The 26,091-nt window shown below is 49.1% G+C and overlaps 1 protein-coding gene and 1 long non-coding RNA gene across 5 annotated transcripts; one reads left to right on the forward strand and one right to left on the reverse strand.

Annotated features, from left to right (window-relative positions):
• Positions 1 to 595: 595 nt before the first annotated feature.
• On the forward strand, positions 596 to 25,749 carry LOC308465239 (uncharacterized protein). Of its 3 annotated transcripts, none has more exons than XM_080984971.1 (12): positions 596 to 1,776; positions 4,484 to 4,670; positions 6,570 to 6,725; positions 8,450 to 8,586; positions 10,191 to 10,336; positions 11,130 to 11,318; positions 12,079 to 12,168; positions 14,359 to 14,448; positions 15,964 to 16,086; positions 22,470 to 22,601; positions 23,611 to 23,727; positions 25,246 to 25,749. In XM_080984971.1, the coding sequence occupies exons 2-12, from the start codon at positions 4,510 to 4,512 to the stop codon at positions 25,357 to 25,359; spliced, it is 1,455 nt and encodes a 484-aa protein (XP_080841097.1). In that variant the 5' UTR covers positions 596 to 1,776; positions 4,484 to 4,509; the 3' UTR covers positions 25,360 to 25,749. The 3 variants fall into 3 exon arrangements, with proteins under 3 accessions (XP_080841097.1, XP_080841096.1, XP_080841098.1); XM_080984970.1 differs by lacking the exon at positions 596 to 1,776 and adding an exon at positions 1,931 to 2,765; XM_080984972.1 differs by lacking the exon at positions 596 to 1,776 and adding an exon at positions 2,803 to 3,351.
• LOC308465241 lies at positions 4,235 to 13,169 on the reverse strand. 2 transcript variants are annotated; one of them, XR_013980382.1, is made up of 4 exons: positions 12,560 to 13,169; positions 10,331 to 10,567; positions 8,487 to 8,643; positions 4,235 to 4,399 (listed from the first exon to the last, which is right to left on the reverse strand). It is a non-coding gene; the product is annotated as an uncharacterized lncRNA (long non-coding RNA). The 2 variants fall into 2 exon arrangements; XR_013980381.1 differs by lacking the exon at positions 8,487 to 8,643.
• Positions 25,750 to 26,091: the final 342 nt, after the last annotated feature.

Consider the following 26,091-nt stretch of genomic DNA (forward strand, 5'->3'; position numbering starts at 1 on the left):
ATGTTGGAGCGTATGGAGTTATGCAACCCCTGAGCCAAGCAGATAAGTAACTATGCAACCTTTAGAAGACATCTGAAAGCAGGCCTACGTAGAGATTTTTTTCTTAGAAAATGTTTACTGCTTCATTATGTTTTTATCTATGTTGGAAGCTGTCCAGAGTGCCTGGGGCAACCCAGTCAGATGGCAGGATACAAATAATAAATTATGATGATTATCATCATCATCATCATCATGAAATAAGATGTCCCATTTTTCATTGGGAAAATGTTGGAGGGTATGCAGTAATGCTTCTGAATGCCAGTTGCTGGAAACCATAGCAGGGAGAGCACTCTTGTGCTTGGGTTCTGCTTGCAAGTTTCCCATCAGCGCATCTGAGCGGCCACTGCGCAAACAGGAAGCTGGACTAGATGGGCCACTGGAGTGTTAGCCGGCATGCTCTTCATAGGCTCTTTCTCAGCCTGAGGGCTGCATTCCCTGCTAGGCCACATACCAGTGATGTGTGGGGCCAGAGGCAAGAAATGAATGCAATTTTTACCTTGGTATGGTAGGCTAGTTTCTACACCCACCCCCACCCCACCCCCTTCTCTAGCCTCCTTCCAGGCAAGCAAGGGGCATTATTAGAGTGCAGTGCCAGTGTCGTGTGTGGAGAAAGTTATGAGGGGCCAGATATAGAATTCTGGAGGGCCACATTGGGCCTCTGGGCCTGAGTTTCCCCATCCCTGCCCTACAGTGTGGGGGTGACTTGTTTTTAGACCAAGCCTTATAAGAAGGAGCCCATCTGTAGTAGCTGCCTCATATTGATGCTCAGTTCTCAAAGGCTACCTAGAGCATCTCTCCTTGCAAAACACCCCTTATCTTATCGTTAACTTATCACTGTCTTTGCATCCTGACTCCCCCACAATGCATCTTCTTTTTTCCTTTGGTTGTTCAAATTCCTGCTGCATTTTTCTGCCTATAACTTGTTATCTTCTCAGTTCTAAGGCAAGCTTAGCATTAGCTTGTTGAAATCTAGCCTTCCTTTCTTGGCATGCTGTTGATTTTTATTTTATTTTTGGGCAAGCAAGTTTGAGTAAGGAGCATCTCTTGGGTACATTTCTCTCCGCCCCTGGATGTTTGCCTTAATTGCATTTTAAACTCCCCCTTGCCTTCCCACCTCGCTCAGAGCAGTGTATGTGCATTATCATTAATAGCATTTGTTTCCCCCCTCTGCTTCCAAAACAGCTTACATAACATTCAGCTAAAACAAGACAGCCCCTGCCTACAAGCTTACAATCTAAAAGGCACAACACAAAAGGAAAAATTCTTAGGAGAAGCGCCCAGGGTGGCGAAGGAATGTACTGTAATCTTGGATCCTAAGTAGGTGCTCTTTTAATCCATTGGTGGTACTGAGACACAGTGCGGGGATCCTGCTAGCAAAAGGCCGAGGGAGGTGATTTTTGCCAATTTCTGCTGCAGCCACTTGATCTGCCGCCCATGCCGCCTTTGGTGGAAAGAGTTCCCCAATCCAGCAGGGATTTCTGGGGAGTACAAACTCCAGAGGCTGCAGGGGGAGTTGGGGGTGATCACCTTCTGCAAGCAGAAGCCCAACTAGGATCCAAGACATTGCCTTACGCCATTTCATAGAATCATAGAGTTGGAAGAGACCACAAGGGCCATCGAGTCCAACCCCCTGCCAAGCAGGAAACACCATCAGAGCATTCCTGACATATCCTTGTCAAGCCTCTGCTTAAAGACCTCCAAAGAAGGGATTGTTTGTCCTCACAACAATCCCATGAGGTAGGTTCACTAGGCTAGGAGACAGAGAGAGTACAGTGCAGCTAATCCTACCTAACCCAGTGGGAATTTGAATCTGGTCTCTGGTGTATCCCTCCCAGAAATATAGAAGAATTGGAAGGGACCACGAGGATCTTCTAGTTCAACCCCCTGCAATGGAGGAATTTCTCAAAGCTAATAATAATAAATAATAATAAATTTTTATTTATATCCCACCCTCCCTGGCCAGAGCCGGGCTCAGGGCGGCTAACACCAATAAAATAAAATCTCAGTAAAAACATAATAGGGGGAAAAGAGAGGGAGAAAAAAAAACCAATTTAAAATACAGTTTAAAATGCAATTTAACATGCAGCCTCATTTTAAAATAGCTGATAAATCAAGACCATAAGGGGAGGGAAACATAAGGGTCAGACTGAGTCCAAACCAAAGGCCAGGCGGAACAGCTCTGTCTTGCAGGCCCTGCGGAAAGATGTCAAGTCCCGCAGGGCCCTAGACTCTTGTGACAGAGCATTCCACCACGTCGGGGCCAGTGCTGAAAAGGCCCTGGCCCTAGTTGAAACCCATCTAACCTCCTTGAGGCTCAGGACCACCAAAGTGTTGTTATTTGTGGACCTTAAGGTCAGTGGTAGAGCATCTTCCTGTGGGACATAAAAGGTCTCAGGTTCAGCATCTTCAAACAGGCCTGCCTGAAATCCAGGGGAGCGGCTGCAGGTCTGTGTTGGCAGTACTAAGCTAGATGCGCTCATGGCCTGGTTCTCCAACTGCTCTTTCTAAGGCAGGTTAAATGCGGCAATTAATTTGGAGTGGGGGAAATTCCACAGGGATTCTTTCCCATTTTTTTCCTGGATGATAGGCAGGGTCAGGTGGATTGAACTGGTGATCATGCCGATTGCCTGCCCGCCCCATTATCAGGACAATTGTCAATTAATGATTAATCAGAACGCTGGGCCCAGGGAACATTCAGAAGGAGCAAGCTGATCCCATGGCAGGACGTGAGTGGGGCTGCTGTGGGTGGGCAGATTTTGGGAGTCGGGGGGGGGGGGGAGAAATGACAATGAAGGGAAGGGAACAGTTCCTAAGCCAGGCAACGGAAATAAGAGTCCAGGAGCAAATACTATTTGTAGGGTGGATGGAAATTAGTGGGGTTTCTTTCCTGGCTTCCCAAAGGCACAGAAGGCAGAGAGAAGCCTGGAATATGGCAACAGGGCGCACTGTCACCCACACCCCAAATACTTCACAAAAGAAACTGAGGTCTCAGGAGGGTCCTCTTAAGTCCCCTCGGCAGACCCTTGGTTGTCTCTTGTTTGAACTATTTTCTCCTCTTTGCTGTTTCAACCTCTCACCTCGATCCTCTCTCCTCTGTCCAGCCGTCTGCTGCCAAAGTCCTCTGGCCTCTGGCATCAAAGGGACGCTCCTCTTTCAATCTCAGCACTGGTTTCTTTTGTCTTCTTCCCAAACCCAGCACCGACTCCTTGTTCTTGCCTTGGGTTCTTAGCCATTGCACGACACGCGGGCACATCGCTGGTGCATCCTTTCCTGTGAACTTTCTGCAGCATCACCACCATCTACCACCCAAAGGTCTCCTGCCTCCTCAAATGTTGCACACCCCTCCCCCCGCTTTCTGCCTTGCTAACTCATAAGCTTGCCATTGCTCCCCCACCCCCAAAAATAAAATCAAGTAAATAAATAAAAACACTTAACTAAAACTATGAACGATCAGACTGTTTGAAACTGAAATGCTTGCTGAGGTCACATGGAAGATATTGCGGCGCATTCTGGCGAGGCAACTGGCGAACTGACCAATCGCGTTGCAGGTCGCTCGGTTCTGGAACAGGACAGGTGGACGTGTCCAGCCACCCCCACCCCAACATAAATCCTGGCTATGTTCTTGGAGCAGTGGCAGAACTCCCTAGCTCCCATGCTGTTTACCAAACCTGGGAGAACCCTCATTGGCACTCATGTTGGGGAGGGTTTTTATGTGGGATATAATCAGTGCTTTTTTTCTGGGGGGGTGAGAGGGGTATGCATACCCCTAAACATTTTGTGAGTCTAATGGGAGAAGAAACTAAAAAAATTTAAATTTTTAGTTTCTTCTCTAGCACAGTGAATAGTCAGTTCCGTTACTACCCCTGATGGTGGCCTTTTGTCCATTTACTGTATTTATTTCCCCCGATTTGAACTATAAAATGGTGATTTTCTTGAGTCAAAATGAGAGTACCCCTAAACATTTTTATTAGAAAAAAAGCACTGGATATAATGGGGAGGGGCTAAACCATTTATATGCCCCCCTTGAGGTGCTTGGAAGAAAGGAGGGATTTAATAATCTTTTGTAAGGCTTTTCTTAGTTGTTGTTTTTGCAAGCAGTGTATACATTTTATGAAATATATAATATAATGGCCATCCGTCACAGATACCTTAGCTAAGATTCCTTGGCGTCCCTTCCAACTCTACAATTCTACGATTCTGTGATAATATAATATATTATTGCCATTTTTCTCTTTCTGTTAAGTCAAGAGAATATCCTCTTTAGGAGATCCAGGTACAAATCCTTACTCCGCCATGAAGCTCACTGGATGATTCTCTTCCTCTCCTGCTCTCCTCCTCTCAGGGTTGTTGGGAGAATGAACTGTTGGGGGTGGGGGGGCAGAAAAGGGAGGAGATAAAATTGGGGAAAATAAATGAGCCACTGCTTTCTTACCTGCTCCCACAGCAGCAGAAACTTCGCCTCGTCTGAGGATGCGGAAGTTCTGGGAAGAACATTCGCAAAACTCCTCAGTGCAGGAGATGATGCTGGACTCGGGGGCCCAGCAACTCACACAGGAAGACACCCCAGAGATCATTGCCCTCTTGCCTTGCCTGAAAGGACAGGACGTGTTGGAACTGGGAGCAGGCATAGGGTGAGTCTTAGTGCAGGGAGCAGGTGATGACCCTACTTCTCCCAGGCCAAAAGTCTGGTCAAGCCATCTCGCTCTCCCCCTTTCACACACAATGCCTCATTTTCCTTTCCACAGATAAAGCTGTAATAATGCAATAAAGCCCCAAGGATTTCTACTGTCCTTCCAGGGCCAGAGGGGAACCCAGGAGTCCTGCTGTCTCCCTCCCCCCTTCAGCTATGCAAATCCTGTTGTTTCATTTCCAGCAGAACCAGCTCTACCATTGGGCAGAGGGAGGCAGCTGCCTCAGCCAGCAGATAGGGAGAGTCCTTTGCTTCAGGCGGCCAACTGTCTTGGCAAGACCTTGATTTCACCCCACCCAAAAAAACCCAAACAACTGACAGCAGATTGCCTGCCTGAAGGTTTTGTCCCCAGTGCTTGTTGGCTATGCTGTTCACTAGGAAGAGGGGGGAAAGCATTTTGTACATGTTCAGAGGCATTCAGAGCTGGCCTAGGATCATTTGTGGCTTCAGGAGAAGGATAGTCCACCCCCAATTTACATATTTACACTGAAACCAACCAGAGAATCTTATTGAAGTACGGTGGTACCGCGGGTTAAGTAATTAATTGGTTCCAGAGGTCCATTCTTAACCTGAAACTGTTCTTAACCTGAAGCACCACTTTAGCTAATGGGGCCTCCCGCTGCTGCCACGGCCGCCGGAGCACGATTTCTGTTCTCATCCTGAAGCAAAGTTCTTAACCCGAGGTACTATTTCTGGGTTAGCGGAGTCTGTAACCTAAAGCGTATGTAACCCGAGGTACCATTGTACAAGTGAGGGGACATTGCCCTCCCACACACCCAAGGGTGGCAAACAGCTTAGGGGGCACAGGGCAGGCCGCAAAACACACCCATCTTGTGGGAGGAAAATAGAATCCCTGTGATCCACATGTGTAGGGTAAATAATGAAAGAACCGGCTGGGTGCCTGGATTCAAAACGTGCAGCTAAACTCATTCTGCAGCAGGAGAGGGGCCCCGGTAGCACAGTTTAAATCCACAAAAGCAAGCAGTAGAATAGCGTTAGGAATACAGGCTGTTAGAGCCTTTTATCCCATTAAGTCCACTTGCATACAGCACTCCTCTTGCACTGAACAGACCACACATTGTTAAGTCATTGTTAAATGACATCTGTGGCAGTTGCTTCACTCTAATGCAAAGATGGGGAAGCTTCTTCTAGCTTGAGGGCCACATTCCCTTCTAAGCAACATTCCAAGGGCCACATCCCTGTGGTGGGCAGGGCCCTTGGGGAGAATCCCAGCAGACAGAGAGCTCTGTAGGGCCGCATCTGGCCCCTGGGCCTGAAGTTCTCCACCTCTTGGAAGCAGCTGGAAACTGCTATGTCAAATCCAGCAACTTTGCACATCGTAGAGCCCCTTTCGCTGCGCTCACCCCTGGGGGAACCCCAGATGCCTTGGAAAATGCGCTGCCAATGCAATGAAGAAGAGTAGTTTGGATTTGATATCCCACTTTATCACTACCCGAAGGAGTCTCAAAGCGGCTAACATTCTCCTTTCCCTTCCTCCCCACAACAAACACTCTGTGAGGTGAGTGGGGCTGAGAGACTTCAGAGAAGTGTGACTGGCCCAAGGTCACCCAGCAGCTGCATGTGGAGGAGCGGGGAAGCGAACCCGGTTCACCAGATTACGAGTTCACCGCTCTTAACCACTACATCACACTAGCTCTCAAAACAGTCTCAAATGAGGCAAAAACAGGCCCTCTGAGCCCGGCTTCGGCTGGGAAGGGCGGGATATAACTAAATTATTATTATTATTATTGCCCATTTCAGGGACGAGGGGAAGAGTAGAGGAGAAATGTGCTTGTTGGGTTTGAGGCCTATGACCTCCCTCTCCCTGCTTTTCTGTCAGCCGGTTCACAGCAGCTCTTGCGAAGCTGGCGCACCACGTCACAGCTGTGGATTTCATGGAGAGCTTCCTGGCGCACAACCGACAAGAGAACGGACACCAGCCAAACGTGGATTTCCTACAGGCCGACGTTACCAGCCTGCAGTTGCCAAGCCAGAGGTAGAAACAGATTTTACTGTTGATTTCAGTGGCGATTTATTATACTTTTTCTCTCTCTTTTGGGGGGCCTTGTGAGCCAAATGGAAAGAGCTGGTGGGTCTAATCAGGCCCATGGGGTGAAGGACCCCCACCCTGAAGGTCTCTAGACATCCTGAGCTTCAGACGCAATGGTCCAATGCTGGGGTGACAAGTCAATAATCACACCAGGGTTGGGGTAAAAGAAAAGATTTATTCAGACTGGAGAAAAAAGGCACCAAGTTCCAAATCCTGCTCATCTTTTCGCACAATTTATACAGTTAACTCCATATGTTAATACTTGCTACGCTTCTATTGTCATTTAGTGCAAGCGATCCCCATGGCAACCTAAAACTACTTATTTTTGTCTTATCTCATCTTGCAAAACTAGCAGTTACACTGGCTTGGTACACAGGTTAGGGGGTGATGGGAGGTCTGGCAGCTTTCGCTTAGTTTGCTTGTCAGTACATTTTTGAGGGAAGTGGGAGGGCAAGAGCTAAATTTGTATGTGATGGGGTGCCAGGGTGCTTATCAGCTTTGGGCCAGCTTTCTGCTGACTATACATCGTAGTGTTACATACCGCTCAATAGTCCCGATTTAAGCAGGATATCCCGGAATCACAGAAGCCAATCCCGCTTCTGATTGGATCCTGGAATGTCCTATATTTTGGGTCTGGTGCTCTAGTGCATGTCAGCTGGCTTGCGCCAGAGCACCAGAATGAAAGCCGCTTGTTTTTTGGTCTTGCGGGAACAAAAAGCGAGCATCTTTTGCTCTTGCGCCCTTGCGCATGCGCGAGAGCTCAGGACCCAAAAAGAAAAAAGAAGCGTCCCAGTTTTTGTCCCCGGAATCTCAGAGGGAATGGTGTTCTTTTGAGGTGGAAAAGTTACAGAGGAGGCTAACCGCCGAGAAGGCCAACGTTCTGTTTGTCTTGATCCGAGCTAATGCCTATTATCTGAGGCAAAATGGAACCTCTCTGGTTCTCCTTCATACAAGCTCCCATCAACGCAGCCTTTATAGCTGGAGTCGGTCAGGGCCTCCCAGGCCTGGTGGGAATGGACCAGGCAAGCAAGGAGCAGGCCTTGCAGGATTCACAGTGATTTCTCTCTTCTTCTTCTTTAAATTTTATTTATGCTTTTCAGGTTTAGACATTTCACTAATTTTAAAATCATTGTAACATTTCAAAACTTGACTTCCTTCCCCCTCTTCCTGCGGTCCCTTAAATTTATTTTTAATATCTTCTGCATATCCAAATTAACTTAATTTGCTCATTTAATCATCTACTTTCAATATATACTCTTACGAAACTGCAGGTTATTACAATAACCCTGACAATGTTCTTATCTGTTTACAATCTGTTTACAATTTACAATCTGGAAATATCCAACAAACCATTTCCATTCTTTTATAAAAAAAAGTTTGTTATCTTGATTTCTTATTGTTCTGGTATTTTTTTCCATTTCTGCATATTCCATAAGTTTTTTGTATCCATTCTTCCTTTGCTGGGACTTCTGCTTCTTTCTGTTTTGAGGCGAGTAATGTTCTTGCTACTATACATGAATAAGTTTCTACACAGTTTAGGTAGTTCTGTCCCTAAGAAAAGCTTCTGGGTTGTTGTTTTTATACAAACGTTGTTTTAAACATCCTTTTCAATTCATTATATATCATCTCCCAGAAAGCTTTAGCCTTTCTCTCTTCTCCTCCCCCCGTAGCTTCGACCTCATATTCTCCAACTGGCTTTTCATGTACCTGTCAGATACCGAAGTGAGTGATGTGGCCCAGAAGATGCTTCTCTGGCTGCGTCCAGGAGGGCGACTTTTCTTCCGGGAATCCTGCTTCTACCAGTCTGGTCAGTAGTTCCAATGGGTGAGGGGGCAGAGCAAAGGAGACCAGTTCCCAAGAGACCCTGGAAGGTCCATAAGTGGAGTTGACATTCAGTGGGCAGTGCAGTTAAGAAATGCTCCTGTAGCAAAATTAACCTTTGAGGCTGAGGGAAATCTCCATGCGGCAGTGAGAAAACAAAGGGTGTTTATTGCTAGCAATAATGGCTCAGTGGGATCACTCTCCTGTTGCATTCTGAAGGCAAAGGAAAAGACTGGACCCTGATTAATAAAATAGACACGAGGCTTGGCCAGCAAGACTCTGGGAGGAAGTGCGAATAGCCACTCCCTTGTCCAGGCCGTTTTTATTAACAAAAGAACTCTTACACAGTGTTTGTAAGAACCAATCAGATTTCCTCTGAGGAATCCTTTTAACTACAAAGAACTACAGTGGTACCTCGGGTTACATACACTTCAGGTTACATACACTTCAGGTTACAGACTCTGCTAACCCAGAAATAGTGCTTCAGGTTAAGAACTTTGCTTCAGGATGAGAACAGAAATCGTGCTCCGGCGGCACGGCAGCAGCAGGAGGCCCCATTAGCTAAAGTGGTGCTTCAGGTTAAGAACAGTTTCAGGTTAAGTACGGATCTCCGGAACGAATTAAGTACTTAACCCGAGGTACCACTGTACTTGAGCATGCATACAAGTTTTAGGCTAAATAAACAGGAATCAAGGAGGAATGCATTTAACAAACCTGGAGGTCATAAACAGGCTCTCTCCAAAAGCTGAGCAAGCCAAAATGGGTGGGGCCTGCTTAATATAGGTAGCTGTTATCTATTAAGCAATATATATGCATAAACTTCCTCCAATCTAAAGTTACAACACAACACAACTAATTATACCATGTATGGTCTTGCCTTCATTACCTATTCATTAAGCAAGGAAACAAAGGACTCTATTTTGTCAAATGTAGACACTTAGGGATGTTGTTTACAACCTTGGGACTAAAGCTGCTCCTAGCACAAAGAAAGGCACAAGGTCTCTAGCCTGGCTAGTTAGCTGAGCTTATAGGTCTCTATGTGCATCACCCCATCACTGAGCAAGGGCCTCTCCCCGACCACTTTGCCCAGCCCTGAACTCTGAATCCATTGCAGAGGTTAGATTCAGTGCCGGATTTACGTATAAGCTAAACAAGCTATAGCTTAAGCCCCTGCTCTCTTGGGGGGGCCCCCAAAAAACCACTGGATGTACATTTCCAAAATATAAGATCAAAAACAAATAAAACTTACATACAGCAACAGTGTTTTGTGTAGGCTCCTATGATGTAAGAAATGGGCCCCGCCTGCTAGCCTAGTCCCTAAAATATCACTGGTTTGCTCATTTCTATATATAGGGTGCCTACATTCTGCATGTGCAAATGGCATTAGATACCTATTAGGTCCTATAAATTACCATATAGCATATATTCAACACAAAAAATAGCAACAATTTGTTGTTGACAAAGGACAGCTGGACATATTAAAGGGCCCCATTACTTTTAGTAGCTTAGGGCCTCATCAAACCTAAATCCGGCCCTGGTTGGTTGCCTAGAATCAAGCTCCCAATCCTATTAGCATCTTTTCCCCCGCAGGAGACCAGCCAAGGGCCTTCAACCCCACTCTTTATCGAACGCCTGCAGAATACAATCACCTCTTCACTTCAGCCCATCAGACGTGCGGGAACGAGCTCTATGGATTTGAGATAGTCATGTCCCGATCGGTGCAAACTTACATCAAGGTAACCGCCTCTTCCCTTCCCGCCCTTCTGCTCTGAAGCTGCGCCACATGCGGAGGAGCACAGGAGCACGTGCCGAGGGCCTTCCATGCAACCACAGCCACCTCTGCATAGGATGTCATCGGGCAGCGATGGCATCTGGTGCCCATTGGAACTGGTGGGATGGGAAGCAGAGGACGCCCATAGCTGGTGGAGGCAGCACCAATGCCAGTTGGTTTTAGTTCTGCCTCCGCCCTGTTGAGTTCTACAAGAGCAGCAGCATTGAGACTCAGGAGAAGGAAGCTGACAGGCAGTGACAGTCCCTGGACAGGATGGAAGTATGGAGGTAAACAGGTAGGGGCTGGCTGAGGGCAGGCTATGGTTTGGGGGGCAATACCCTGCTTGCCCAACGATAGGGCAGGGCCCCCAAATCGAAGGGTGTGGCTTTTTTGCCACTTAATTTTTATTTAGTTTCATTTTTTAAAATATAAACTAACATCAGATTTAATACATAATTTATAAGTTGACCTCCCACCCTTCTTTCACGGTGTTGTTGTTCCCACCCTTCTATTCTTCCTTATGCTTAATATTTATTCCACAGTACTTTCGTTACTATTATTTTTAATTTTCCATCCGCTGCTCAGAATTTAATCCTTCCCAGCGCTTTACTTCTTAGGCCCCAGGCTCTACCCTGGCGGCTTGGTCAGGGACTCTCGCAGTTTGCCAGGATCTTGGGGACTAGAAACTTGTTTTAAAATTCAAAAAGCGAAAATGAGATGATGGGAATCCCGTTTCTGGCTTACGCTCCTTTTCACAGAGGAAGCAAAACCGCAACCAGGTGTGCTGGCTTCTCCAGAAAGTCCCCCGAAACCCCGAGGCCACCTGGGGATACGACACCTTCCAGAAGTTTCTAGACAGCGAGCAGTATGCCACCCGCAACATCCGTCGCTACGAGTGGGTCTTTGGGCCTGGGTTCGTCAGCACCGGAGGCCTCACGACCACCAAGGTATCTGGAGCTGGGGAAGGAAGTGGAGGGCAGGTCCACGACCTCAGGCTTTGGGGAAACAGGCTAAAGATGCCAGAAATTATTAACATAGGAGAACAGGTTCCCTCAAACTGGTGCCTTCTGGACATTTTGCACTACAACTCCCATCATCCTTCACCACTGGTCATGTGGGCTGGGCCTGGTGGGAGCTGGACTCTTAGCAACATCCTGAGGGCACCAGGTTGGGGAAGTCTGCAGAGATACTTGCCAAGGGCATCAGTTGCTGGGGAGAAATTCTATTCATAGAAATCACAGAATTGTAGAGTTGGAAGGTATCCTAAAGATCATCCAGTCCAACCCCCTGCAATGCAGGAGTATGCAGCTGTCCCATACGGGGATCGAACCTGCAACCTTGGCCTTACCAGCAGCATGCTCTAACCAACTGAGCTATATTAGGAAATTATAATAACATTCCCTTTGAAATATGCTCAACATTCCCTTTGAAATAAAGTAAGTTTCTAGTCCACATGGTCTTGAAAAAAAGGACTGGCTTATATAGGAAACTGTCTATTACTGAGTCAGACCATTGGTCAATGCAGCTCAGCACTGTCTACACTGGCTGGCAGTGGCTCTCCAGGGTTTGAGGCAGGGGTCTCTCCCACCCCTACGTGGGATTGAACCTGGGAGCTCCTGCTGCACACAAGGCCAGTGCTTTCCCACTCAGCTACTGCCCTTGCCCTCCTGCCAGAGATCTGCCTACCCCTTCCCCATCTCTCTACAGGAGCTGGTACGTATGCTGGATTTGAAACAGGGCCAACGAGTGCTGGATGTTGGCTGCGGACTTGGCGGGAGTGACTTCTACATGGCTAAGGTACAAGCGCAAATAAACCTTTGAATAAGAATGGTGACAGGACGCGGGTGGCGCTGTGGGTTAAACCACAGGGCCTAGGACTTGCCGATCAGAAGGTCAGCGGTTCGAATCCCCGTGACGGGGTGAGCTCCCGTTGCTCAGTCCCTGCTGCTGCCAACCTAGCAGTTCGAAAGCATGTCAAGTGCAAGTAGATAAATAGGTACCGCTCCAGCGGGAAGGTAAACGGCGTTTCCGTGCGCTGCTCTGGTTCACCAGAAGCGGCTTAGTCATGCTGGCCACATGACCCGGAAGCTGTACGCTGGCTCCCTCGGCCAATAAAGCGAGATGAGCGCCGCAACCCCAGAGTCGGTCACGACTGGACCTAATGGTCAAGGATCCCTTTACCCTTTACCTTTAAGAATGGTGACGATGGTTGGCTCTGGCAGCGTCGCATGGTGCTTCCACAGAGTACAAGAGGACGGGTCTCTACTCCCAAGGAGCTTACACAACTAAAATCCAACACAGGGGGGAAGGGGCTGGCTGGAGCTGATGGACGTTAGCTTCCCCACAGCTTCTGGAGGGCCACAGATTCCCCACCCCAGGTTTACAGAGCAGCGGACAAGAAGGAATGATGCAAGAGTGCAACTTGTGACATCGCAGTATTGCATCATCAGCCACCATTCCATCTTCTATCAGACTGTATGGCCTTTTTTGACATGCATGCCATCCATGTCCCTTATCCCAGAAAACATGGGTTGACTGTGAGCATAAGAAAAGCCTGTCTGCTGGATCAGGCCCAAAGTCCATTTAGTCCAGCATCCTGTTCTCACGGTGACCCCCAGATGTCTGTAGGAAGCCCCCAAACAGGAGAAGTGCCGCTGGAACTCTCTTCACCTGCAATTTCCAGCAACTGATATTCAGAGGCTGGAACACAGCCATCCCAGCTAGTAGATACTGATAGCTGTATCTTCCATGAAGTCTATTTAAGGTTTTATAGGTCAAAACCAGCACTTTGACTTGGGCCTGGAAACTGACTGGTAGCTTGGGCCGAGATCGGTGTAATATGCTCAAACCGCCTTGCCCCAGTGAGCAACCTGGCCACTGAATTCTGCACCAGCTGAACCGTCTTCAGAGGCAGCCCCACGTCTAACACCTTGCAGTCATCTAATCTAGACATCAGATTACTGCAATGGGTAGGGCTGACTTAAGACTCTAGTGCTGGCAGTGACGTAGCGTGGGGGGGGCATGGGCACACAATTGTTAGGGGCGCAAAATTTCAACACCCGGTGCTGCCTCAATGCAGCTAAGCGCTTCCATCGCTGGGCTCTGTTGAAAACAGCTTCTCCATGCGAACGAATAATAATAATAATAATAATAATAATAATTTTATTATTTATACCCCATCCATCTGGCTGGGTTTCTCCAGCTACTTTGGGTGGCTCCCAACAGAGGACTAAAAACAGAATAAAACTTCAAACATTAAAAACTTCTCTAAACAGGGCTGCCTTCAGATGTCTTCTAAAAGTCAGATAGTTGTTTATTTCCTTGACATCTGATGGGAGGGCGTTCCACAGGGCGGGCGCCACTACCAAGAAGGCCTTCTGCCTGGTTCCCTGTAACCTCACTTCTCGCAGTAAGAACTAGGGAGTGACCTCTCCAGACAATGGAACGACTCTTCTTATCTCTGTGGCTGTGATCTCCTGGGTGGCGCGGATACTGTTAGACAGCTGAATGTGCATGCATTCTCCATCTGTTTCCCTCTCTCCCACCACCTCCTCTGGGCAGCCCTGGGCACTGGCAACTCACGCTATGCCACTGAGTGCTGGAAGCTCCTGTTTACTTCCATGATGGCCCCATATTTTTTTTACGGGGAGGGAATTTTTTAATGGTATTTTCAGCAGTGACAACATAAAAATATGACAGCAAGGATATAGCAAAAGAGGAGAGCAGAAAGGAAAAAGGAAGGAAGGAAGGAAGGAAGGAAGGAAGGAAGGAAGGAAGGAAGGAAGGAAGGAAACCATACAAAACAGGATTAAACGATCTCCCATTCCCAGAATGTACATTATAAAACTCAAAGCATTAAACCTCCGAACCACAACATTTTAAGTAAACCTAAAAGAAAATGAGTTCACGGACAGCCTATGATTATGGTCCCATCTTTGAGCTATCATCTAGCCTTGAGGTGCCCTGACTCTTTCCTTTCCTCCCAAGGAGTTTGGCGTGGAAGTCCTGGGCATGGATCTTTCCCACAACATGGTGGAGTTGGCTTTGGAACGAGCGCAAAAGGAGACTGGATCCTTGGTAATGATGAGGGGAAAGGGAGAGGGAACCAAAGGAAGCTGCCCTATTATACTAGTTATACCTATTTCAGGTCCACCTGACTGATAGGGGGCTCTCTGGGGTTTCAGGTAGGGTAGACATTCCCAGCCCTACCTGGAGATGCTAGGATTGAACCTGGGACCTTCTGCACGCATTGCTGATGTTCCATCACTGAGCGACAGCCCTTCCGAATTAATTAAAGGGAATTAAAGGGGCATCTAGACTGTAGCAAACTGGCTCAATCTCATGTCAGCAAATTCATGTTAAGCAGTTAAAGCTGATTTGGTGCTTTGGGGCAACAAAGAGATGGGGAGAGATTCGTTTTTGTTTGCATTTAAACGAGAAACTACCCAACTTGCACTTCTCGAATCGATACTCAAACCAGAATACAGCTGTCCTTCACAATGCTCACTTCTCTGAGTTTTGAGTTGCAGTTCTCCAACCAAAAACTGTGTACAAGCATGCACGCATCAGTAGCAAGTGTGCATAGAATGCGCATATTCATTCAAGCAACAAATATATTTTATATTAATTACGTGCAAAAATATGTACAAAACTGAATGCAAAAATGTGTGTATTAGGAAGAAATATGCACTAAAATACTGATGAATTTTCATCAAGATTTTTTAATGTTTTTAAAAAATCTCAAATTGCTACGTAATTCATATATATATATATATATATATATATCCATAAATTGATATGGAATTCATCGAGACTTTAAATTGTTTTTAAAAAATCACAAATTGCTATGGAAATTCGGAGAACTGAATTTAAAATTGGAAGAATGAGAAACTGAGACAAACTGAAATTAACAGATTCCTTCATCCCTAACTGCTTCCCCTCCCCCAAACTGGACTTTTTGCATTAAGGAAAGTTACAGGTAAAAGCACTGGAAAGTGTGGGATAATTCTAGTTTCGAAGAAACATCACTTAACCTCCCCGAAAGCAGAACAGAAATGAATGCTCATTCAATAGCCAATATTGTTGAATCTCCCTGCAAAGATATCAGGATAATCAGGTCATCTGGAAGCAGCTAAGCAAGTGAAGGCTGTGTACACACCATACATTTAAAAGTACATCACACACACCCTCCGCAAAAAAAATAATATTCTATGAACTATAGTTGGTTAAGGGTGCTCGGAATTGTAGCTCTGTGAGGGCTAAACAGCAATTCCCAGGATTCGGGAGGGGGAGAGCTAAAAATGTATGTTGTGTAGCTCTCTAAGTCAGCCATCTAAAAGGGCAGATCTTCTGTTCATTTCATGGGAGCTTGGGTGAAAACACTTCCTAGGTCAGGAGTGTCCAAACTTTCTTCAAAGAGGGCCAGATTTGATGAAGTGAACATGCGTGAGAGCTGACCAGAGTTGCTGAGCTTTTTTTAGGATTGAATTTAGACATGCCTGTCCTAGGTGGATCAGCTGCAATGCTACTTAGTAGGAGAGGCTGCTGATTGGATTTCACTCTGAAACATTCTTGTGCCGGCTCTGCTTCTAGGTGCAGTTTGAAATTGGCAATGCCACGCGAAGGACGTTCCCAGAGAGCACCTTTGATGTCATCTACAGCCGGGACACTGTCCTGCATGTGCCAGGCAAGAGTGCTCTCTTTGCAAAGTTCTTGGTGAGTCTCCTGCCTCTTAACGTGCAGAAAAATACAAGCAATTCAGCCTCGCATCATTGGGGGCAGCCCTCTGGTGGAATCCAAAAACTGTGTTTTCCCCCAGTGCCCTAAAATGAAGCAGCGCTCAGAGTACATGGGAAACAGCAGTACTTTATTTTATCAATGCCCTTAACAAGCGGTTCGTGTCCAGTGGGTTTGGTAGGGCCAGGCTTGCCATGCGTCAGGAGAAACCCTGACCTGTCCTGGTTTTCAGGTGTGAGGGGGGAAACCCGCATGTATGGCAACGCGATGGAAAAAGCAGCAGAAACAGCTCCCAAAGCTCAACAATTTTGGTTCTTCCTTAAAAAAAATCCCACCAACTTTGCAGGTGTTAGGAATTTTGCTTTTTGAAATATGGCAACCCCAGGTAGGGCAGAAGGAAGGGAGGCTGACATTAGGTGGCGATAGAGCAATCACATTCTGGTTTTGCCTCTATCTTCCTTCCTGCTGAGTTCTGTGAGGAAACACACACAAACAGGAAGCAACCTTTGGTGTAAACATAACAAAGGGCTTATTCACACTTCCGCTTGTCCAGCTGCTTCCCCCAGGAAAGTGTTCAGTTGGAGCAAACAGCAATCCATATTTTCCCTGGATCCACGTTTGTTCCAGTTTAGCACTAAAGAGTGGGTTTTCCCCAGGCAAGGAACAGGGCAAGGGGGAAACCACTCTGACTTGTGCTTTCCAGGCACACCTCAGATGCGTTATCAACACCTTTTGCCGTTCTAATGCCTCTCTCCCAGGTGAGACCTTAGCTTGGAAAGAAAACTTAGTCTATATTTTTCCACTGGCCTCCAGTCTTCCTTTCAGTACTCCAAGCAATCAAAATCCTACCATTTAGCAACTTCTAGGGTTTAAAGAGTCCCCCCTTTCCTGCAAATCTATAACACCATGCTGTGAACCTCCCTGAGATCTATGGATAAAGAGTGAATAACAACAACAACAACAACAACAACAAATTAATAATAGTATGCAGTCATACCTCGGGATACAGCCACTTCAGGTTGCGTCTTTGCGGGAAGTACCAGAACGGGTTACTTCCGGGTTTCAGCAGTTGCGCATGCGCAGAAGTGCCAAATCACAACCCGCGTGTGTGCAGACACAGGTTGCGAATGCTGCGGGTTGCGAACGTGCATCCCGCATGGATCACGTTTGCAACCCGAGCGTCCACTGTAATTATAATTGTTATGTACTGAGTTGAATAGGATCCAAACTGTAGCAGTCTGATTGGTCCTAGAACAATAGGATCCAAAAGGCAGCAGTCTGATTGGTCCTAGAACAATAGGATTCAGAATGCAGCAGTCTGATTGGTCCTAGAACAATGCAGCAGTATGATTGGTTGGCAGGAACCACCCAATCCTGCTCCAGATAGAAGTGAATCCACAACCTGATTGGCTTACAGTAGAATTCCAGAATTAGCCAATCATGTGCAGCCCATTGTGTAAATAATGTATATAAAGCAGATACTGTGAGGGGACATTTATTCATTCCTCCTCACCACTATGAGCTGAATAAAGAGCATGAAATCACTTTGCGACTCTGAGTATATTTCACTGGCGACGAAGGTGGGATCCCGCTGAGCTGACTGCCACACACAGCACCGCAGCACCGCCAACTGCCGCACCGCTGCCTCGCACCGTGTATCCAGGCTTCAGCTCCGGGGCACAAGGAACTCAGAATGGCAGCCAACAGCAGCTTCTCGCCATTCAACCCAGCATCTGGAGACTGGGAAGCGTACGCCTCCCGTTTCACCTTCCTCCTAGAAGCCAAAGGGGTCACCGACGAAGAAGACGCCAAGAAGAGGGCGATATTCTTCAGCGTCTGCGGAGAGGAGACGTTTGAAATCGCCCGGGCTCTCCTTGCGCCTGAAGACGTCGCTACTGTTCCATACAAAACAATAATGGAACAGCTGAAGGGGCACTTTTCGCCGCAGCCCTCAGTGGTGGCTCGTCGAAATGCCTTCTACGCAAAGCGGCAAGCCCCTGGGGAAACCATAACTGGGTTTGTGACCTCTCTCCGCCAAGCCGCCCGGTTCTGCAACTTCTCAGAGCTGGAGAACATGCTTCGTGACCGCCTCGTCGGTGGCCTGAAGGATGAGAAGCTGCAACGGCGCCTCTACGCTAAGAAGGACCTAACGTTCCAGGTCGCTCTGGAGGAGGCCCTGGCAACAGAAGCTGCCGAGAGGTCGACCCAAGAGGCACGGCCGAGCCTGCCATCCCAACCGAGGGTCCACCATGAAGACCTCACCGACGACTCAGGATCCGACAGGGAGGAGGTGCACCGAGTACAGCAGCGCACTCAAGCAGCGCACAGACCACAGCTGCCTCGACGAGAAGGAGGGAACTGCGCAAGCTGCGGGGAGAGTCACGAGAGGAGGACCTGCCGTTTCCGCAACGCAGAGTGCAGGCAGTGCAGAAAATCGGGACACATCGCCCGGGTGTGTCGGGCTCGGCCCACCCGACACCAGGCATCAGATGACCAATCCAAGAGCCCCAGGTCCCGGGGCCCAACGCACCAAGGCAACTCGACGGAGCTCACGGACTTCCAGGTATACCAGTTGCCCCACCCCAACGTAGAGAAAATTTATGTAGAGGTACAGATAGAGGGGGCCCCATGCCGCATGGAGCTTGACACGGGTTCAACTCTATCCATAATCTCGGCAAGGACCTTAAGGAAACTGTGTCCCACTGGGGGTCCCAAACTCAGGCCGGCCCCATTCACCCTCCGGGACTTCCAGAAACGTAAGGTCCCCACAATGGGGGTGGGGACCTTCAGGGTGCAATACCGAGGGCGGACGCGGCAACTGGACTTGCTTGTGGTCAAGGGCCCCTACATTAGCTTACTGGGATTGGCATGGTTTGGACCACTGGGGCTAGCTGTCACCGGGGTGAACCACACTAGCTTACAAGTGGACGTGGACGCCATATGCAAGGAATTTCCAGGGGTTTTCGATGGGAAATTGGGACAGTATACGGGCCCCCCCATTGCGCTACAGCTTGACCCCGCAGTACGACCGGTCAGGCTCAAGGCCCGCCGGGTCCCGTTCGCCTTGAAACCCCGTATAGACGAGGAATTGGACCGACTCGTAGAGCAAGGAGTGCTGGAGCCGGTGCCTAATGCTCCCTGGGAAACCCCAATCGTCACACCCGTCAAGCCTAATGGTTCGGTCCGCATCTGCGCAGACTACAAATGTACCATAAACAAGGCCCTCACGGCCCACGCATACCCAGTGCCAGTGGTCAGCCATGTCCTTGCCACCCTGGCTGGGTCGAAAATTTTTGGCAAGCTGGACTTGGCCCAAGCATATCAACAGCTGCCAGTAGATGAGGCCACAGCAGAGGCACAGACGATTGTGACGCACAGAGGAGCGTTCAGGGTAAAGCGGCTGCAATTCGGTGTCAGCGTGGCACCAGGCATATTCCAGAATATAATGGACTCTCTCCTTAAAGGGATTCCTGGCGTCACCCCCTTCTTCGATGATGTGTTGATTGCCGGCCCCACACCAGAGGAGTTTGAGGACCGCCTCCGCACCGTTCTGCACCGTTTCAAGACGGCGGGTCTCAAGGTGAAGCGGGAAAAATGTCTACTAGGAGTGCCTCAGGTGGACTTTCTGGGATTTATGGTGGACGCAGAAGGGGTCCACCCGACTGGGGACAAGGTACGGGCCATTTGTGATGCCCCAGCGCCCAAGAGCAAGACTGAACTTCAGGCCTTCTTGGGACTATTGAACTTTTACCATTCCTTCCTTCCCCACAAGGCGGCGGTAGCGGAGCCCCTACACAGACTCCTGGACAAGCGGGCCCCTTGGGTGTGGGGCCAGCGCCAGGAGGCCGCATTCCAGGCAGTCAAGGACTTGCTTGTCTCAAACTCGGTCTTGGCACACTTCGACGAGAGGCTGCCGGTGGTGCTAGCATGCGATGCCTCACCCTATGGCATTGGAGCTGTCCTGGGGCACCAACTCCCGGATGGAAGAGAGGTACCGGTGGCGTACTTTTCCCAGACACTCAACACAACCGAGCGGAACTACTCGCAAATCGACAAGGAGGGTCTGGCAATCGTAAAGGGAGTAAAAAAATTCCATGATTTCTTGTACGGGCGGCCCTTCACCGTGGTGACTGACCACAAGCCGTTGCTTGGCTTGTTTGCCCCCGAAAAGCAGACCCCCCAAGTGCTGTCTCCTCGCGTCCTCAGGTGGTCAATTTTCCTTGCCAGCTACCAGTATGCACTGATTCACCGACCTGGGAAGGCGATGGGCCATGCGGACGCCCTCAGCAGGCTACCACTACCGGAAACAGGCCCTGACCCAGCACCTGCACAAGAGGTTATGAGCCTGGAGCTGCTTCCCGACCGCCCCATTCAGGCACAAGAAGTTGCACACCATTCCAAGAAAGATAGGGTCATCTCCCGGGTCCTGGACTGGGTGTGGAGGGGATGGCCCAGCAGCAGCCCCGGGCCAGAATTCGCCGGCTACACAACCCGCAAACATGAACTGTCGGCCCACAAGGGGTGCCTGTTATGGGGAAGCAGAGTCGTTGTTCCCCAGCCCCTCTGCAAAAGAGTCCTCACAGCCCTACACGAGACACATCCAGGGGTAGTAAGAATGAAGGCCCTTGCCAGGAGTTATGTGTGGTGGCCGGGGATCGATGGAGAGATAGAGGCCTGGGTCAAACACTGCCAGGCCTGCCAAGAATCCCGCCCAGATCCCCCAAGGGCCCCAGTCCAGTCCTGGGAGTCCGCCCGAGCACCATGGTCACGCCTGCATGTGGATTTCGCTGGCCCCTTTCAGGGGAAAACATTCTTCATAGTGGTGGACTCCTACACCAAATGGCTGGAAGTCGCACTGGTACCGTCCACTTCCACGTCCGCAGCCATCCGGGTACTACGCAGGCTGTTTGCAACCCACGGGCTCCCTGACACTCTCGTCTCAGACAACGGGACAGCATTTACGTCAGGAGAATTCCAAACCTTCACAGCGCAGAACGCCATCCGCCACATCCGTTCGGCGCCGTTCCACCCTGCCACCAATGGCCAAGCAGAACGCATGGTGCGGACCACCAAGGACACCCTTCGCCGCATGACGCAAGGGGACTGGGAGTACCGCCTTGCCACATTCCTTCTAGCACAGCACAGCACCCCCAGCTCAACGACTGGCCGGAGCCCCGCTGAACTACTAATGGGTCGGCGCCTTGCAATCAGATTGGACCGCCTTCACCCCGATAGAGCTCAGGATGAGGTAGTGGTGGGGGAAGGCAGGAACCCCCGGACCTTCGAGGCCCAGGACCCAGTGTACGCAAAGAATTTTGGGGCAGGCCCAGCATGGGTACCCGCCACAATCACCAGGGTCACTGGCCCCGTGTCGTACGAGGTGCTAACGGATGGGGGGCAATGCTGGCGCCGCCACTGCGACCAGATACGGCGACGATTCCCGGGAGAAAACCAGGAGGAGGACAGGTCAGAGGAGTCCCAAGGGAACAGCGGGGCAGTGAGGCCCATAGAGCAGGAGGGGCCAGCAGGAGAGGCAGAATCAGTAAATACAGAGAGGACCCGTGAGGCCGAAAGGACACCGGAACCAGAACCACGACTGAGCGAGCCGGTTGCACCAGACCAAACAGCCGCATCACAGCCAGCATCCTTGGAACACGAGCCAGAACCCGGAGCCCGGACCAGGGAACACCCCAGGCCACAACGCACACGTAGGCCGCCGGCATACCTTGAGGACTATGAATGCGACCTCCCGGGCAGGACTGGAACTTAGAGGGGAGGGGTGTTATGTACTGAGTTGAATAGGATCCAAACTGTAGCAGTCTGATTGGTCCTAGAACAATAGGATCCAAAAGGCAGCAGTCTGATTGGTCCTAGAACAATAGGATTCAGAATGCAGCAGTCTGATTGGTCCTAGAACAATGCAGCAGTATGATTGGTTGGCAGGAACCACCCAATCCTGCTCCAGATAGAAGTGAATCCACAACCTGATTGGCTTACAGTAGAATTCCAGAATTAGCCAATCATGTGCAGCCCATTGTGTAAATAATGTATATAAAGCAGATACTGTGAGGGGACATTTATTCATTCCTCCTCACCACTATGAGCTGAATAAAGAGCATGAAATCACTTTGCGACTCTGAGTATATTTCACTAATGATGGTATTCTGGATCCTTTTGATCAAACTGCGGCAGGCAGTGGAAGACAGAAGTGCCTGGCATGCTCTGGTCCATGGGGTCACAAAGAGTCAGACACGACTAAATGACTAAACAACAACAACAACAACAACAACATTCTGGATCCTGTCCCACCAGCACCCACCGCCCTCAAATCTTACCCAGCCATCTCTCTGTCTCCTCTCTAGTCATGGCTGAAGCCAGGCGGGCAGCTTCTCATCTCTGATTATTGCTGTGGGCATCGCCCCTGGTCAAAAGCTTTCACGGAGTACGTCAGACGGAGGGGCTACAGCCTTCTCACACCCTGGGAATATGGCCAGGTATGGGTGTGTGTGTGTTTGTGAAAGAAGGCAGGCAAGTAAGAAGGCCATAGCAGGTGTTTTACTTAGATTAAGGCTACGTACCCTATTTGTTGCCCCAAAACATAGCTTTTCTCAATCCAGAATCATTCATGATTGTCCTTAACGTGCTGCTTTCAATCTAGGGCAGGGGTTTTCAACCTTTTTGAGTCCAAGGCTCCCTTGACCCACTGCATTCTTTCTGTGGCACCCCTGTGGGGCTCAGGAGCCCAGTTATGTCACCCCTTGCCTGCAGAGCCCACAGCCTCTCACTCTTTTTCGAACACCCTCCCTTGTGTTTAGGGTTCCCTCAGCCTCTTTTCCTCTCCCCTCTCCTTGGGAGTCCTTTGGCCAGCCGCTGCTGCCACTCCTGGTCTCTGAGCTGCTCCCCACCCCAAAGAGAGGTGTCTCCTCACACTGCCCCACCAGGGCCTGGGGCTTGTCTGTCCATTCCCAACAGCACGGGCTGGAGGGCTGGCTGGCTGGGCTCCCTCACCTGCTTGCTTGCTTACTCCGAGGCCACCTCAGCTCCTGGCAACCAGCACCCCTTGGCCAGCCCCAGAGGCACCATTCGCCTGGGGGGCTTGTAGCCAGGGCTGCTGCAACAAACAGCTGTGCAAGCCTTTGGGAGGCAGAGACGTGAGAGGGCATCAGAGGGAGGGAGGGAAAGAAGGAGAGACAGAGGCCAGTGTTGCCCAAGGCACCCCTGAGCACCATTCAAGGCACCCTAAGGCATAGCTGTCAACTTTTCCCTTTTCTTGTGAGGAGTCCTATTCAGAATAAGGGAATTTCCCTTTAAAAAAGGTAAAAGTTGACATCTATGCCCTAGGGTGCCAGAGCACACTGGTTGAAAACCACTGCTGTAGGGAATGTGATCGTATAAACAGGCTCCCGAAAGGCTGGGTGTGGTAGGGGTGGGAGCCATTGATTCTGGCAGAGCTGAATTCAGAAAGGTCCCTCACCTCTCATCCTCATTGCCAACACCTTCCAGGTGCTGCAGGAGGCTGGATTCAGGCAGGTCCAGGCGTTGGACTATACAGAGCGGATGCTGTCAGCCTTGACTCAAGAGCTGCAAGAGCTGGAAAGAAGTCGGCAGCAATTTGTCCAGGTGGGTCGGCAGATTGGAGATGAAGCAGCCTAGAGCTGAGCTTGTCTCTCTCCCTGTGTGGCTACACACACACACGCACACACACACACACACACACACACACACACACATCTACCTGTTGAAAACTGACAGACTTGGACCACAGGCAGGAGCAGCCTGTCCTGTTTCGTCACCCCTCTGCCAAAGCCTCGCTTACCAGGGTCACACGGCTTTGGCTTCCAGCTTCCGGGGAGATCTTGCCGAAACCTGGAAGCCAGAGTCACTTCTCCGGTGACAGGGAAAAAGTGAGCAGAAGCAGTGGTAAGATGTCATCGGAAGCTGCCTCTGCCGCTTCTCACTTCTCTGGTGGCAGGAGCAGAGAATCGCCTTGGGATTCCGCCGCCCGAGGCAGCTGCTTCAGTCTGTCTCATGGGTGGGCTGGCCCTGACCAATGATGGCGCCATGAAAACAAATATTGGGAGAGAGCAAGGGCATTTCGGAGGACTGGGCAAGCAGTTGAAAAGGGCTGAAGTAGAACCAGTGACCTAGGCTGGGGTACAATCTGTCCTTTTTATCATGTGGCATTATGGCCACTCAAAGTAAATAATGCTGTGGTGGTCATCTTTGGCGGAGGCGAGGCAGGATTTGTCCTTTTTATCAAAATGCAGGAGAAGCACTTTTAGAATATGATGTTTTAAGCTTTAGAACTTGTCTCTTTTTTTTTACAGTTGTAAGTTGCTTCGAGACCTTTTATGAGCAACAAACAGGTGTAATTAATTGTAATAATCCTTTCCCCTCCCAGCATGTGGGAGCTCCAGGCAAGCAGATTTCAGACAAACATTAGGCAAAACTTCCAAGGGAGCGGAGAGCGGGCAGCATAAATATTTCTACTGCACCATGAGGACATTTACAATTCCTTCTTGTTCTCTGTTTATTTACAGCATTTATATTGTGCATAATCATAGCATTTCTGAGCAGTGTAAATAAAAACAAACCATACGGTGATGGGGGGGACGACAACATGATTCAGTTTGAATTTAAAGACGAACCTACCTAATTTGCACCAACTGGAACAATATGTGAACTGAAACAGCTATTCTTGGAAATTTGCACTTTTCTGGATTTTGCAAAGCAGTTTCTAACCAAGCAACATGTACAAAAATGCAAAAATGAAGGTAAGGTGTGCATAAAAAAAGCACACCTTGGTGAAAGTAAGCATAAAAAATGCATTTTGAGGGGAAATATAAATATATGGGGAAAGATGCTTTGCAAAAATGCATGCATTAGGCAGAAATACTGAAGAAAATGTGTATGTTGGGAGAAATTTGTACTGAAATGCTGATGGATTTTCACAAGGACTTTAAAAATAAGTCCCCAAACTGATGTGCAGGTGGAAACAACTGAACTTATGCTTGGAAAAACGAGAAACTGGAAGAAACCTCAATTGACAGATCTGTCCCCTCCCTAGACAGAGAACAAAACAATCAATTTCACCCCACCAGGGATTGTGAGTGACTCTTCTCTTTCTTCTCTGCCTAGGAATTCTCAGAGAGCGAGTTTGAGTCCTTGGCCTCTGGATGGAGGGAGAAGCTGCAGCGCTGTGCGGATGGGGACCAGCGCTGGGGGGTCTTCTATGCTCTGAAGCCGCAGTAGCTGCTGCCCCACCCCAAACAGCCTGTGGCAGTGAACTCCTGTCCAGCTCCAGGAGCTTTTTGGCCCAGCAAGCTTTTAATAGCATTTACTTGTGTTTTCTTCCTACTGCTGCCTGGTCAGGTTTCAAGTCTGGATCCACTGCAAGAGTTTGTAAGAAACTTTGCCTTCCAGTCTGGATTTTTGCTGGCCTTTCAGTCAGATTACTTGGCTTTGCACTATTCCAGGTCTGGCTGCAAGTGTGGAAGGATTTCTCTCTCTCTCTCTTTCTGTTTCTTTCCTTCTTCCCTCCTTCTTTCCTTTCTTTCCCTCTTCCTGGAACGATCCCCTCCTCTCCCTCCGCATCTCTGTTCCATCTGTTTCGGTTATTAAAAACTTACTACATTTTCTTTATTTCCTTGTTTATACTACATTTGTGGGGAACCTTCCATCCCTGCAAAACCATGCTGTTATGAGAACCAACCCAGGTTGTCACATTGAAGTCCTATAAACCCACCAGCAGGGGGCAGCAGCTCTCCATCTGATCAATAAATCAGTGCCGTGCTGCCACAGTCATACAGTATTTGGAAACGGCAGAACATCTCTGAAACTCATGGTTCATGCCACCTGCCTGAACTGTCTGAGAGCTGATGAGTCCCAGTGTTGGGGAGAGGGCTGAACCTGGAGGACTTTGGGCTGGGACAGGGTGAGCTCTCTATCCTAGACCTTACTGTTCAGGGGTGTGGGTGGGTCTGT

Source organism: Podarcis pityusensis (assembly GCF_964106645.2).
Source record: "Podarcis pityusensis genome assembly, chromosome: 16".
NCBI classification, from domain to species: Eukaryota; Metazoa; Chordata; class Lepidosauria; order Squamata; family Lacertidae; genus Podarcis; species Podarcis pityusensis.

Coding starts and splice junctions, on each gene's coding strand:
- LOC308465239 (XM_080984970.1), top strand. Junction 6,726..8,449: donor CTGCAGTTGCCAAGCCAGAG/GTAGAAACAGAT, acceptor CTCCCCCCGTAG/CTTCGACCTCATATTCTCCA. Junction 12,169..14,358: donor GTGACTTCTACATGGCTAAG/GTACAAGCGCAA, acceptor TTTCCTCCCAAG/GAGTTTGGCGTGGAAGTCCT.